Source organism: Eublepharis macularius, chromosome 9, assembly GCF_028583425.1.
Source record: "Eublepharis macularius isolate TG4126 chromosome 9, MPM_Emac_v1.0, whole genome shotgun sequence".
Classification (NCBI taxonomy): Eukaryota; Metazoa; Chordata; class Lepidosauria; order Squamata; family Eublepharidae; genus Eublepharis; species Eublepharis macularius.
In genome coordinates this window covers 97387707-97403249 of record NC_072798.1, presented here as the reverse complement: position 1 = coordinate 97403249, position 15543 = coordinate 97387707, and the positions used below count along the sequence as shown (strand labels likewise).

Genomic DNA, 15543 nt, shown 5'->3' with positions numbered 1-15543 from the left:
CATGAACTGCACTGCCTGATTCAGGCATATATGCATGTTGGATTTTGTGCATATAAAATCTATGCAAACATTACAGCCCAGAGTTGACCTCAAGAGCGCATAAAGGTAGGGGCAGGTCGATCTGACTCTCCCTCCTACTCCAGGGTGGACTGGCAAGTTAAAACAGCCCAGGTATAAGCTGGGCTGAGCATCCTCTGCAATACTGGCAGAGCTAATGGGGCCTGTCTTTGTACGATTCTGGATACGAGCAGCCCAACAAGAGGAGTGACCCACTGGGAACTTCCCTTGTAAGTTAAATGGCCAGTCTGCCTCTGTCCCTACACGACATACAACTTCTTCTCAGAGCAGATGACCTAAACTGAGCATTCGTATCCTACAATAGGAGTTTCTCAGACAATAGTCTTAAGGCATCCTAAAGCTCAAGAGGTGAGGCATGGCTAGTACCTAGCAAGAAGAACCTGTTATTCATTTATATCTCACTTTTCTCTCCAATGGGGGATCTAAAATGGCTTACATTGTTTACCTCTCCTCCATTTTATCCTCACATCAACCCTGTGAGGTAGGCTAGGCGGAGAGACTGTGACTGGACCAAGGTCAAGAAGCAAGCTTCCATGAAAGAGTGGGGATTTGAACCTGGGTCTCCCATATCCCAATCTGATACTCTAACCACTATACTACACTGCATTTTCTACCAGGAAATCCACTCCAACCAACTTAGAGGCAGGATATAGCATAATAAATAAATGATCCTAGAATGTACTAGAATGACTTCTGGGTTCCCAAGTAGATTTACTTGGAAATAAATTCCATTATCCTCAAAGGAGCTTACTTCCAAGATAATATATTGTGGATCATGGTGTAAATCTATCTAAAGGAAAAAACATCCATTATAGAGTTGACATTTTAGGAGACATTGCCCAGTCTGTAATGGCAACTGATTTTTATGTCGATAAACACTGTGTGTGTTGTGCATGTGTTGCTTCGATGTGGCTGCCTGTTCTCGATTATATTACAGAACATAATGCTAAGCAGACTGCTGCTATTGGTTTGGTGCCATTTATGTTGGGCAGATCAAACTCGTTAGTGTCAGATTTGTGTGACTTGGCATTGCTTTTGTTGGTTAATTAAGGAAAAAATACTTAAACTACAGTACACACTGATTATTTGATTCGTTTGCACCATGAAGACACTCGCTCTTCCTGCTACACAACATGTCCCGCACTATAAATATTTGTTAATAGGGTAACAGAAGGAGTCAGTGACAGCCTGGGAGCCCACAGACAGGAAGACAAATGATCTTGGCCATGCATCTAGAGAGAGAGAGAGAGAGAGAGAACAGAAGGAAGAGGAGGAAACATGGAAGGGACTGATAGTAGCAGCTGGATATCACCTGGACTGAGTTTGTTTTCTCCTCTGCTTACAGATACTTAAGCCTGGGCATGGCTAGAGGCCCTTGGCTCATAGCCTGAGATCTGTGCCAGTCAGGCCAGGGAATCAGGACCCACCTTAAAATGTGTTTGTTTATTGCTTATTTAAACTGATTTGTTTAAATTAGTTGTCTAGTACTTTGGAAATTTCTGTAAGCTACTCTGGGAAGAAAAGTGGCATAGAAATGCCCTAATCAATAAATGATTGTGTGGAAAAACTTGGGAGATGAGAATACATAATGTGTGTGACTCCAGGGACAAATTCCTGGCTATGTCACACACACACCCTTTGGTTAAGGGCAAAGCATTGAGGCCATGATTTTCCTATCTCATACTCTCAAGTACCATCAACAACTTTAGGAGTAATGTTCAGGAGATTTCTGGCACTAACTTAAGAATCCATTCTGATTTGTCAAAGAGCTGTAGTACTATTTTCCTTTCTAAGCTAACCCCAGCTAGTAAAGGTAAGGGTTTGTTCCACATGGCCTTCTATAAGGGACTTAGGGGCATAGATTCTGCTGCTAAAGTCGCTTCTGATACAGCTCCTTTCTTTTTGTTATACACAATGTCTTGAATCTGCACACAATAAAAAACCACCTTGCTCAGTTCTACTGACAGCCACAGCATCTGATGAGGCAAAATGGTTCAGAGAATGTCACACAAAGGGACCGGCAGCATCTTTGCCCTCTCTCGATCAATATGCTACACAAGTACCCTTGTGTAGCACTTGCACACCATGAAGACGGTCAGGATCCATGCAGGTGCAGCCATACCATAGGCTACCATGCAATCTTGTGCCAATTTCAGTATTAACCGCAGCTGCTGTCACTAGGGTCACCAGGTGCATGCCTAGAACCCCTGGGAGACTTCGGGGAGGACATGGAGAAAAGGGTATCATCAGTGTCACTTCTGGTTAAAACCTAGCAATGACATCACCAATGCGCTAGGATTTCACTGATCCAGAGTTTGGAGAAATCCTAGAGTGTTGGTCATGGCACTTCTGGGTTTTAGCCCAGAAGTGATGTTGATGGGTCGAGAACATCCTTGTCCCCCCATTTCCCCCCGCTTCTCAGTTGCGTACTGATGGGGAACGGAGATGCTTTGGTGGGGGTTTGCTTGCCAAATGCAGCAAAACTGCAGCCCTACCTGTAACATTGCTACCAGTTAGAGTTGCATTGAACAGAAGGGATATCCAGATTGCGAAAGGGAGAAAAAAATTGCATTGTTTTGTTTCCTGCTGCTGTCCCACTCATGTCAGTAAGAACAGGAATTTTCCATGGGACAGAGATTTCAGGTAGCTCCAGGGCTTTTTTTCAGCAAGATCTCCCAGGATCTGAGATCTGGCACCTCTGAAAAAAGATCACGTGACTAGTGGCCCCACCCCTGGCACCTAAAAACTCATGGGCCATCGCCCCAGGTGGAGCTTCTCCTGGGCTGCCTGCTTCCCCATCCTCTTCCCCAGCCTTTCCGTCCCTCCTTCCCTTTCTTTCCCTTACTCCCTTTCTCTTTCCATGTCTTTTCTTCTTCCCTTTCTTTACCTTCCTTCCTGAGGTGCCGCCGCCTGGCTGACTGAGAGGCAGGCAGGGAGGAAGAAGAAAGGAAGAGAAAGCTCCCCTCCTGTTGTTCTTCTCACTGCCATGCCAAGCAAGGGCCAAGCAAGGGGCAAGAGAAGGAAGGAGGCATGTGGCTGGCTGGAGGTGGCGAAGGAGCAGCTCGGTGAGGTGCTCCGTGCTCCCCCCTCAGCCACCCCGCAGGGAAAGAGCCCCCATCTTTTAATCAAATGGATCCTGGTTTTGGAAAAGGCGTGAACAAACTTGCAATTTGCTGCTCACAAAGTATTTTTCTGGCTCACAACACTGCAACACTTAGAGGGAACACTGAGGCCAGGTAAGGGGCAGGGAGGTGAGTGGGCTCGAACTGAGGGAGTGCTCTGGGGGTGGCTGCACCCTGCACAATGACCTTGCTTCCGGGAAGCGAGGTCACTTCCCAGAAGTGAGGTCACTTCCCAGAAGTGACATCATCATGTGTTTCTGGTGGTGCTGCACTTTAATAGAGAGATCCACCACCTCTTTTCCCAGAAAAAAAGCCCTGGGTAGCTCTGTTGGTGCAAAGAAAAATTTCCTTTGACTAACACCAACCAAAAAGACAGAAAACAGTGGGGGAGTGTTTGAGCCCTCCAGATTGCTTCATCAAGCTGAATCTTTAAAAGGGGAGACGTGATATGTTTTAAGGTCATGGTCTTGAAGCCTTTGTCTGTATCCTGTTCAGATTTTACAAAATTTCATTTATACTCCGCCTTTCTCCCCAGTGAGGACCTTCTCAACAAACCCTGTGAGATAGGTTAGGATGAATGTGTGTGTGGCTGGCCCAAGGTCACCCAGCAAGCTTTCCTGGCAGAGCGGGGAATCAAACCTGGGTCACCCATATCCTAGTCCATCATTCTAGCCGCTATACTATACTATACTGCTCTGGAGACTTAATGGGTTGGATCCAGCCTACATTTTCTGCTAACAGACAGGGTGGGGTAATTTCCCCCAATTCTCTTTTCCTGCATAGACCCCTAATTTGCTCCTTATGCCGTTCCTGAGGGTCTCTCTTGCTCCCCGCCCCCCGCCCAGGAGCAGCATTTCAGGAAGATCAGTGGACTACACTGGGAGGCTGTGCGAGTGGAAAACTGAGTCTGGATCCAGCCTAACAGCCATTGGGTGGAGTTGGTGTCACATTGCACTTTGGACTTCTGGGTAGGAGAAAGTGAGACAATGGTAGCCTTGAACTGTAACTATAATAAACAGGGAGTAATTAACCCGCAACAACAAATGGAAAACTTTTGTCTCTTAAAATGCTGAGAGTAGAGGAAGGACGTATTAGCAATACTGGAGAATAATTTTAGCTGATGCACAAGGTAAAGAGTTAACGGAAACCAAACTGGGTAATGTCATCTTGTTTGGCAGTAATTCAGATATGATGGAAGTGTAGCTAAAGAAAGGAGAGAAGGAAGAACCCCTCTTAAAAGGCGTTTAGTATCGTTAGCCTTTTTGTTTCTGCTTGCGGCGGAGAACGTGGTTTGACTGCTCGGCCCCAGAGCCTGCACGCTCTAGTTAGGAAGAAGAGTCTTCCGAACACTCTGCATCATCATCCAATGACACGGCACATTACACAACAGCTCAAAATGCCCTTCTGTTCCTCCTTTGCCCAGGGGCAAATGTTTATGAAATTAATCCTGTTGAGATGGCTTATTCTATTCCTGGGACGTATCGCTCTCTTGCCAGCCTTTCTGACCTAATTGATAAGCCTAAAGAAAAAATACTCTGGAAGAAAACACTCTTTGTCCCAATGAGCTTTACTACAGCTAGCTCATTTAGTACGACTTTGCACGTCTAAAAGTAAAATGCTCTGCTGTGTTTTCTTACAATGGCACGCAGAACATTGCTTTTCTGGGGTTTCCTTAAACACTTAAAGTAGCTCGTAGCTTGAAAATAAGGACTTTGTCAGAATATTAAATGGTACGAAATAAATGATAAAGACATCATGGTGCTATGTTCAGTAAGTACATTCCAACAATACCTGGCTGCAAGAGATCTTGGGATAATAATGGTAATTCTTGTCCACTCCTCAAAGTCTCCTGTGTAATACACGGTTGGCTCAGTGAGTTCTCGGGAACTTCCTTCACAACCTTTGACCCCAGGAGATGCTGGGTAACAGCCCTCCTTCACTAAGGACCAGAACAGGCCAGCATCATGGGAATATTGAAGGAGAACTGGAGCTGAACTACTGAACTGATCGGTGCAACCTATGACCAGCTGCAAAATAAAAGGAATACATACACAATAAACATGGGGGCGGGAGAAAAAAGTGTAAATGTCAGATGCAGTCATCTATATTTTTAAATGTCTGTAAGTAAGCTACAGCCTTACATTTGTGAGTCCTCCCAATACAGTTGCTGACCACTGAGGGACTTGCGTTTTATTGGATGAGCATTTTGTGACCAGTATTACTTGGTTTGGATCCATGGGAAAGGGGTGTCCATCCATGGAGCACGACTTCCCTGCATCCCCCCACCCCCCATGGCGGTGGTCTGAAATATCCCCCGAAATGCTGCTCCTCAGGGACAGGCCAAGGGGACTCCAAGGAACAGCATGAGGGAAGTTGGAGGTCTGCTGCCAGAGGGGAGAAGAAGAGAAAATCACCCCCCTGTTGCACAGGCAGAAACTCTCTATTGGATCCAAACCACTGTTTGACTCATGCCCAACAGATTAAGGGGGTGAAGGGGGAAGCAAAGGCCGCAAATTGGGGGAATGTCATGTTCTTCAGCACTTAGATGTAACAGTTGCACACTACTATACCAAGCAAGACCCTTTTCATTTGCCTCTAAAAGGATGCATGGAACAGTAACCAGATTATTTGTTTATTTATTCAAACATTTGCACCCCCCACATTTCTCCAAGGCTCAGTTAACTTTCCCCTATCCTAAATCTCGATGTGGAAATGATCTATCCATTACAAGTGTTAGCAGAGAATGCTCAGAAAAAGGATCTGCTTCTAAATCCATGTGTAATTTTGATGGATATGAGCTAGTTGTCACCCTGGGGTTTAGGAATTGTAGCAGTCCTTCAGAACAGAGCAGCAATGAATAGGGCTTGCAAGAACTGGCCTTTTAAACATCTCCAGGGGACATTTACATTTTTTTGGCTGATTCCTTACACTTGACTGGTTGTGAGTCAGATTAACTTGAGGGGTTCTTAGAGAGGTTTTTTAAGTAGAATGATTGGTCTGGAGAAATTTCAAACTGATTGTTCAGAAGGGAAAAAAATCTTTTTCTTTTTCAAAATGAATAATACTGGGTTTTCGCCCCCCCAAAGGCTAAGAGAGTGCTTTGTATGAAGTTCCACATCTGCATGACCTGCTCTTAGGCTATGGGCAGGATTTCCTAGCTTGGAAACTGTGGACGGGAAACACAAGAGCAGAAGAGTCACGGCATCGTTCTGTAAATTAAATACTATCTATTTTAATTCCAAGTAAATTCAAGAATCAATGAACATGTGGCGACACAGCAGGTGCAGAAACAGAGCATAAGCTTGTAATGCTCTCAATTTAAAATTACAAGTGGAAGAACTTGGTGGGGGGAGCGTGCATTGGATCTCATAGTGGAACACCTCAAGATATTATGCGCGTTTGCATTCTGAGCTCAGGATTTCCAAGCTTCAGCAGGCAGCAGACTTTCAGAATCCCAACTTTCAGCCTGCATTTGATTATTTATGAAAGCAAATGGTTCAGAACAGGGCTTTTTTCCAGCTGGAACGCGGTAGAACGGAGTTCCGGAACCTCTTGAAAATGGTCACATGGCTGGGGGCCCCGCCCCCTGATCTCCAGACAGAGGGGAGTCGAGATTGCCCTCCGTGCCGCTCGCAATCTCAACTCCCCTCTGGCTGGAGATCAGGGGGCGGGGCCACCAGCCATGTGACCATTTTCTCCGAGGGCAACCCAGAGTTCCACCACCTCTTTCCCCAGAAAAAAGGCCCTGGTTCAGAATAAGGTCTAAGCTTTAGGTAAACTTTCATAATAGATAGCTACTCAGCTGAAAGAAGAACAATATACATAAAATGCTAGCATCTCATGGAGAAGACTAGGCTAGAACCCTTTGCCCTCACATTTATAAGAAGGTGGCGGAAGAATGTAATGAATGGATGTGCCCTTGAGTGATCCTCACCTGCAGAATGAAGAGGTAGAGCTCAGATAATGCTCTAAAACCCTAAATGCAGTTACGAGAGTGTGAGAGCCCTATGGAGCTTACTTCTGAGTGACTATGCTTAGGATTTCACTTAAGTTCAATGAACTACATGAGAGTGGCAACATTATTCGTAAGGTTAAACAGCAGTCCAGTGGCACCTTGAAGACTAACAACATTTATCACTGCATCAGTTTTGCAAGACACAGCTCAGTACCTGAAGAAATGGGCTCTGACTCATGAAAGATTGCGCTAGAATAAATGTGGCTTGCCTTCAATGTGCCACTGGACTCCTATCTGATTTTGCTGCAGCAGACCTAACATAATGCATACCATTTCCAGGTTCTAATGAACCTATTTTTATTTCCCTTATACTCAAGTATAAATTTGTTTGGAACTCAGAAATACTCTTGAAAGAAAGCCTTAGGCACAATATTCCAGTAGAACCATTTTCAGTGAAATCAATATGAACTCATGCAGGGCCGGCGCCTCCATTGAGGCAAGCCCGGTGATTGCCTCCAGCGCTGAGGCGCTGGAGAGGGCGCCGTGACCATGGCCAGGGACGTGCGCCGCGGAGCTGGCGGCAGCAGCGTGCAGGCAGCTGACTAGGAGGGATGGGAAGCTGCCTGCGCGCTGCCCCAGCCCCCTGCCATGCCTGGCCCGCAGCTACTGCAGTCTCCCAGCTCTCCCGCACTGTTGCTGCCGCCAGCAGAGACCCCCCAGCCGGGAGCAGCAGCTGCGGGCCAGGTGCGGAAGGTGTCCGGGGTGGTGTGTGGAGCAACGAAGCGGGAGGGCTGGGAGGATGCACGCGTGCCTCCCCAGCCACCCGCCATGCCTGGCTGGGCCAGCAGCCTCTCAGCCCAGCCGCCCACCGCTAGTCCTGAAGCTGCCCCCCCCCCCGCCTCAGGCTCCAGAAACCCTGGCGCTGGGCCTGAAGCCATGAACATGTCTCACTTTTTAAAAAAATGTATCATTTTGAGGCCATGATGCTTTAAAAGTTTAGCTTGGGCCAGGTCATTCATTTGGCACATGAATTCCCTGCATTTCATCCTCTATGGAACTTAAGTCTCCCTCCAGGCACCTAACAAGAACAAGAGCTATTTCAACAAAGTATTGCCCTCCAATGATACTTTTGGGCCCCAAGTTAGCAGTAACATTTCTCACTGCAATAGACATGCCGTGCCATTCACGAGCTATGTTATTCGAGAAACTTTTTCCTAGCTAACCAGATTAACAGTTTTTTTTACCAAACTCTCTTGCCATAGATCTTTTTAAGAAGCCTAATCTGTAACTAAATGAGCATCCTATGACGATGTAACTCTTAACCCTGCGTGCACAGATTTTGGAAGAGGCCTCTTAAATATTCTGCAACATATCAACCACCAGATCCATGTTGGCATGTGTAGTTGTGCCCCATGGGGATAAAGTTGTTTGATAAAACAGAGTGCTAACAGTTTCCTGGCTGAGAATATCTGTTGCTGCTTCTGTTTCTCAGCATGAGTTCCACTTGTATCTCTGCTTCTTGCTTATTACAACAACCCATGTTGTGGGTCTTGATCATACAGAACAAGGAATCCCAGGTCTCCCAGTGGGAATAGGGGATCCTCTGCTCCCACCCTATAACAACAACAATAACAACATTCGATTTATATACCTCCCTTCAGGACAACTTAATGCCCACTCTGAGTGGGCATTAAGGTGGGTGAGTGAGATAGCTCTGAGAGAGCTGCAACTGACCCAGGGTCAACCAGCTGGCTTCAAGTGGAGGAGTGGAGAATCAAACCTGGTTCTTCAGATGAGAGTCCTGCTGCTCCTAACCACTACCCCAAACTGGCTCTCTTCCACCCCCTGTCACCACTCACCTGGCTGGGGGGGGGGGAAGTCAGGGGAATAGGCCTCCTGGGTGAGCTCCCAGGGCAGCGCAATGACATCACTCCTGGGAGTGACGACATCGCACTGTCATGGGAGTACTCCCACTCTTCACAATGGGCGAATTTGGGCCCCAAACAAGAAGTGCTCCTGGCCCCTGTGCAATGACATCACGTCTGAGAAGTGACAGCATTGTGCCACTCTGGGAGCATGTGCATGCGAAGACATCCAGATAGGTAAGTGCCAGGAGGGCAAGGGAACCTGGCAACCTTAGACAGAATGCTTCTTGACCTAACCTGATGCTTTGAGCTCCTCCTGCCACTGGATTCTGCCTTGGAGCCAGGTTCAGTCTCCCTACTTGTCCTTCCTCCAAAACTATCTCATATGCTTTTTTTTGTTCCTTTAGAACTCTCTAGATTTGCTTTAGCTAGAAATTTACTGGAATAAAATGAAAAGGGGAAGGAAATCTTTAATGTTTAATGAACCATAGGTATACATGCACATTCAATTTTTTAAAATTCTGTAACAGGAATGTACTTTGGATGTGCATTATCATGTGCTGTGCACAGTTCACCACACACGTATTGCTGTCTATAGCATTTTCAACATTAGTTTTCTCCACATAACACTGTTTTCTCCACAAATACCACTTTGTATAACAAATTAGCAACATAAGGTAAAAGTAGTTAAGCTACTTAGTACTGCTCAGGGTGTCTGTTCCAGAATCTCTAGTTCATGTTCATCATTCTAGAGGGCATTTATTAACCCATTTTCAGCAGTCCATACACTGTGCCCTTGTTGCCTGAGCAGGAACTAGGGAGCACACTCGTCTCAGCCAGAGAGAACAGCCGCCGTTCCCTCGAGATGCTGGGGTGGATCCAACTACCCTTTAAGGAGTGTTCTTCCAGCTTCCTCCAATGGAAGAGCCATTTAAGTCGGAGGAAGGCTCGTTAGACTGGAGGAATACCTGAAACTTGAGCCAGAATGGAAGGTAGGGAATACATATTTTAATAAAATAAATAAATAAATAAATAAACTTTGCTCAGTGGACAGATCAAGATGGGTAGTCATATTAGTCTGTCTGTAGCAGTAGAAAAGAGCAAGAGTCCAGTAGCACCTATGTGAGTCCATCTGTCCTTATATTTTGGAGAGTGGAGTGATTACAGAAGCCGAATGACAATGGCAGGCATGACTGGATAGAGTGGGGTGTGCTGAGGGGTGGTGGGTGTGGACATAATTCTGACATCAGAAACCAAAAAATTCAAAAACCAGTGGGGGGACATTTTAATCTTCCAGGACATTTAGTTGCTGACCTAAAAGTAGCAGTTATCCTGCAGAGGAATTTCAAAGGGAGATTAGAAAGAGAAACTGCTGAATTGCAATTGATAACAAAGCTCAAGACAATGCACCCACCTGTACTGAATTGAGACCTAGGATTCCTGTCTCATTACCAATGCTGATTTCTCCACACCCACTACCCCTCTGCATACCCATATCCAATCACGCCTGCTATTGTCATTCTCCGGCTATTATCATTCGGCTTCTGTAATCAGTCCAAGATCAGCTTCTGTAATCAGTCCAAGATCAGATGGACTCACATTCTAGCTGTATCTGATGAAGTGAGCTGTGACTCACAAAAGCTCATCCCCTACCACAGATTTTGTTAGTTGTATAGGTGCTACTGGACTCCTGCTCAGTGGACTGGTACGATCAGGGTAGGATTCATCCTGCTGTCTTGTACAGTCAAGAGACGTCTGTTGCTTTTTATTCCAGGGCAGGATTATTATTGCAGTGGAGCCTGAGCATGCCCCACCACTTTGGAAAAGCAGCCTTTTCAATTTATATATCGAATTAAGCAACTAAATGGTAGTGATTATAGGACAGCATCAGGAAAAACCCAAAAGGAACATGAATGCACGTAACACGTCATAGTTCTCAGTTTGTATAGTTCATCACTTATTTTGCAAATTCCCCATCCTCTTTGCCAACTCTCCTATTTATAGGATGGTGGAATTATAGTTGAAAAGCCATATATAAACATCTGATACCTTTAATAATTCTGTCTGTAAATTATTCAGTGCCTGTATCCACCCATTATGGAAGGGCTATGTATTTGCAGATAGCTCATTAAAACTGTATTTCAGTTGACCCTTAGAATTCACACTGGGATTTCATAATAAACTCAATAAAATTTTGATAAGGATTCAGAAACATCAGCTTGTCAAAGCAAATACACTTTCTTTTGCATGTAAGGTGCAGTTCTTATATTACAAGAATGCTGAAGCTGCTGTTCTCCTGGGGCTCCATTCCTTGCTGCTCCACAAATGTTGGAACTTGGAAGTCATGTGGGAGAGGCAAGTAAGTAACATGTCTACCTAGCTAAAGCCCCCAATTCCACTCTGGTGATCCCTTCAACTACGCGGCCCACCATATTTTTGAACGAACCCTATCATGGCAGTTGAGAGGAAGTGACTTGGGCTACAAAATTCAGGGGAACTGGATTCTCCTGGGGGCTTGGAGATCCAAACAAGATGCCCCCTGTGAGTAAATAAGGCCACCTCTGAATAAAGTAAAGCCTCCTAAGGAGCAGCATTTCATCATTTTGAGGGGATCAACCCAGCTACCCACAATCTTTGTCTCTCCAGAGCTATATAATAAAGCAGGTTTCTCCCATGTGAGAGAAAATGCCCAGATACCCAAATATCTAAGATGTTGGTCCTGAAGGATAGAGGTAAAAGATGGAGCAGGAGAAGAAAAGACACTTCAATAGTTTAAAAATAATGGTCCGCAGCTCAAGGTATAGAGGGCAACCTCCTCTTTATTATTACACAACAGCCTCAAAGCTGTTTCTCAGTTATTCTGCAACCCATTGATAACTTTTGTCTTCCACATGACATGGGTAAAGTGGCTCAGCTTTTATAGCTCCTTACAATAGATAATTTATTTAAGTTAAAAATTTATATGGGGAAATCAGCCTATGGAAAAATCATTTGACTTTTCTCTGGAAGGCTAACAATGTGACATGCTTGAACAGTGAAAGCCTTGATATGGTAGGGAATTCCACACAACAGGTGTCACAGCTGGGAAAAGCCAACACCTTACCTCTGCAGATTACAATTGACAGGAGGCCAAGGCACTCTCCTTCTAGAAAGTCCCATTGGCTAGAGAAGGAAAACTCCTGCAAGGATTGGGAACTCCCTCCCTTTCCTCTTCTCATTGACTCTGCCTCACTCACTTCTCTCATCTGGTTAAAAAAGGTGGGAAACAGTGTTTCTTTGCTGTTCCTTAGCCCAGCCACGATTTCTGAAGTTTACCGAATAAATTTGGTAAACTTCAATTCGGTATTGCCGAATGTGATTTGGTAATCCCTTTTAAGTTCAGTAATCCTGAATTTTACCTAATTTTACCTAATTGCACACCCCTAGTGGCTACTTCCCAGAACTAGCCCATCTACTCCATGTGTAGATGGGCATGATTATACATATTATTACAACCACCAGAGTGTAACACTGAGACTTTTTGAGATATGGGGCCCTTATGAGAAAAGGGCATAGTTGATGATATGATAAGACAGGCTATAAATGCCTGTGGCTATAAAGTGAGTTCCAAATAAAAGCAACCTTTTATTATGTAGTCCCCTAAAGTATAAATTTTGGAATTATATCAACAGTTTGAGGTGTGTGCGTGAGAACTGACTTACCCTCTAAAAGTTCACTCTATGCTGCATTTCATTCCTTCTGGTTTAACTAGAAGAATTTCGAAAATTAATTCTAAAACTGAAACATGTGAGGACTGCCTCAACTATCAGTTCATTTTCATTTTCCCATGCACATTAATAATTCACATTAATAAAACACTGTAAAAAGCAATTTTGATGCAATCATTCATCAAGACTTTTGTGTGTGATGTTTTACTGGTGTGTACATGCAGGGGCGGCGCAAGGGTTTGCAGCACTTGCGGCCGGCTGGCTGGGTGATGCCCCCGCGCGCGCAAGCACCAGCCTGCATGATGATGTCATTCGTGACATCACATGGGAGCGTGCACGCCGCCGCCGGCCCGATCACTGCGGCGGGTGGCCTCCGAGCTCTCCCGCTCGGTTGCCTGCACCGCCACAGATGCCTGCCCGCAGCGGCTGCGCCCGGCCGGGGGCTTGTGCTGGTGGTGGCGGTGGCGCGGGAGGGATAGGAGGCTGCTGCTTTGTGGCGTGCGCTCCCGGCCCCCGCGCCTCCTCTGGCGCTCCCTCCGGCACCCCGCACCTGAGGCCACCACCTACCTGGCCTCAATGGTTGCACCAGCCCTGTGTACATGCATTTCCATGAATTGACAAAGCAGCACAATTTTTTAATTAAGCTGTATATACAATCCTATCACAATTGCTTTTTAAAAGTGTTTTATTAATGTGCATGTGCTACCTGGGTAACATGGGCAAGGTGGGGAGATGCAACTGAATGGAAAGGAATGACAGCTATGGCAAATGGAGCTATGGCAAAATGTATTATTTCTAAATATAAAGTTTAGAAATAATACATGAAACAATGAAGAATCTCAAAGACAATCGTTTTTCAGAACCATTCCTGTAATTGAATAAGATTGAGGCCATTGTCTTCTTCAATACAAAGTTTAAGGACATATACCTTGAACTGAAGGACATAACCAGGTTTCAGTGTTAAATCCCGTGTCACTGCAAAGCGATTACCATCTGATTTCCCAAATATCATTGCTGATGGGGTGCCAGAGCAGAAGGTTTCGTTTTTGGGCATCCCCTCATTAGCTAACATCAGCCACACACTGAGTTGGTTCACAGGGTAATCAAATGCTGGCTTCTCATAAAAGTTCTGTTAGAAAGAAAAAAACCAACAAGCATTCATTAGGACAAATATAGAAAGACTTTTGCAGCCTGATCCACAGTTTAGCTGAGTATCAGGGAATAAACAGATTTATTATCTGAAAACTAAGCATGTTTATATAGAAGTAAATTCTAAGAAATAATGTTTTTTTTCACACGAGTACATCAGCTGATCTCTCAACACTCAGAGGAGTTGGTCATGTTAGTCTGTAGTCGCAAAATAGTAAAGAGTCCAGTAGCACCTTTAAGACCAACCAACTTTCTCTGATCAGCATGCACAAGTCTCTGCACACCAAGCCACCAGTAGTCCTTTCCCCTGCAATAGCAATTAAATTAAACAGGAGCATCCTGTTTAATTTCCACAATGGAAAGTGAAAATGGAAGAGTACTGCAGCAGCCCTGATTGCAAGTTCCATTTCAGCAATTAACTTGTTAATCGCTCTCATTTAATACCTGAGGTAAAGTAGGGTTAACAACAGGGATAATTTGTTTCATCTTTTCTGACAGAATTATGATGTCATCAATAGCCCACTGGTCGTATCCTTCCCCTGAAAACTTTGGCTGCCACCAGCGGAATCTGGTGCAGGGTGTTTTTGCAGCACTGGGGAGCTCAAGGTATACAAACCTAAGACAAGAGAGAGAGAGAGAGATGACAGGTTATAGAGCAAAGACAAAAATGTCACTAATTCCGCATGCCATAGCATTATCGAGCAATAGCTGTTAATGACAAGTTACGGTAACTGAGGCAGCTGTTCTTCACTGCAAAAAATGTTCACGTCACTTGAGGTGGTCGGGTTTTGGAGAAAATGATTGTTTCATAGGTGGATAGTTTGGGGAATCAGATAATTCAGTTCACTGCTTGCAGTTTTCGATGGTTCTTTACATTTAATCCAACAGTTTGTTTAAAACAGAATTGCATGCCATTCCTTGAATTCATATGCTACATTCCCAAAGGGATCACATGTAATAATCAACACACGGACCGAATTGGTACCTTGACTTGCTGAAGTCGGAGAAGTACATTTCTGCCAGTAGATGCCAGCTGATGCCTCCATTGCTGCTGTACTGCAGTAACACACCTTCTTCTCTGCTGTCTGGTTTGTTACAGGAATAACTCTCTCCACCTATCTGAACGTAAAACTGGACAAAGTCCACCCATGTGGTATCCATGTCCCAGCTCACCAACTGTCTCTTCCCAGCCTGCAGTATAGACCAAACAAGAAGGAAAACACACAGAGCAGATCCACTTAGATAGCTCATAGCAATTATTATTTTATTTCCTCTTATAAGCTGTTATATATAATGGGGCATGAGTGCACATAAAAAGCAGATTAATACAAATAGGGAGAGAACATAGGAAGAGAAACAGCAAGACAATCGAGAAATCTCTATTTGTCAAGGTAGTCTAGGATAAGAATAAATCTTTGGAGTCTCAGGTGCTCCATGTTTTCTTTTTTTAATAGATTCACAGGCTAGAGATATCAGCTTGGTCACCTTATGCTTCAGAAGGCAAAACCCTCTGTAAATAAACCAATCAGAAACTATTTAGTGGATGAGCACTGTGTATGAAATGTCGGGAGCCAACTCATTATTGTACTATGCTTCAAAAGCATAATCCATACTTCCCCAAAGCATGCCACTTCCTCGTATTTGGCAGGCATGCCTGTGTTCCTGAA

The 15543-nt window shown here is 44.8% G+C and overlaps 1 protein-coding gene across 1 annotated transcript in view; it reads right to left on the bottom strand.

Annotated features, from left to right (window-relative positions):
* The window catches only part of RELN (reelin), a 534786-nt gene that overhangs the window by 119098 nt on the left and 400145 nt on the right, over window positions 1-15543 (bottom strand). Inside the window, exons 25-28 of the mRNA XM_054988081.1 lie at window positions 14862-15067; window positions 14321-14492; window positions 13656-13856; window positions 4992-5227 (exon numbers count right to left, since the gene is read on the bottom strand). Of these exons, the coding sequence (XP_054844056.1) occupies window positions 4992-5227; window positions 13656-13856; window positions 14321-14492; window positions 14862-15067 (815 nt within the window). The remainder of the gene's footprint in view (window positions 1-4991; window positions 5228-13655; window positions 13857-14320; window positions 14493-14861; window positions 15068-15543) is intronic.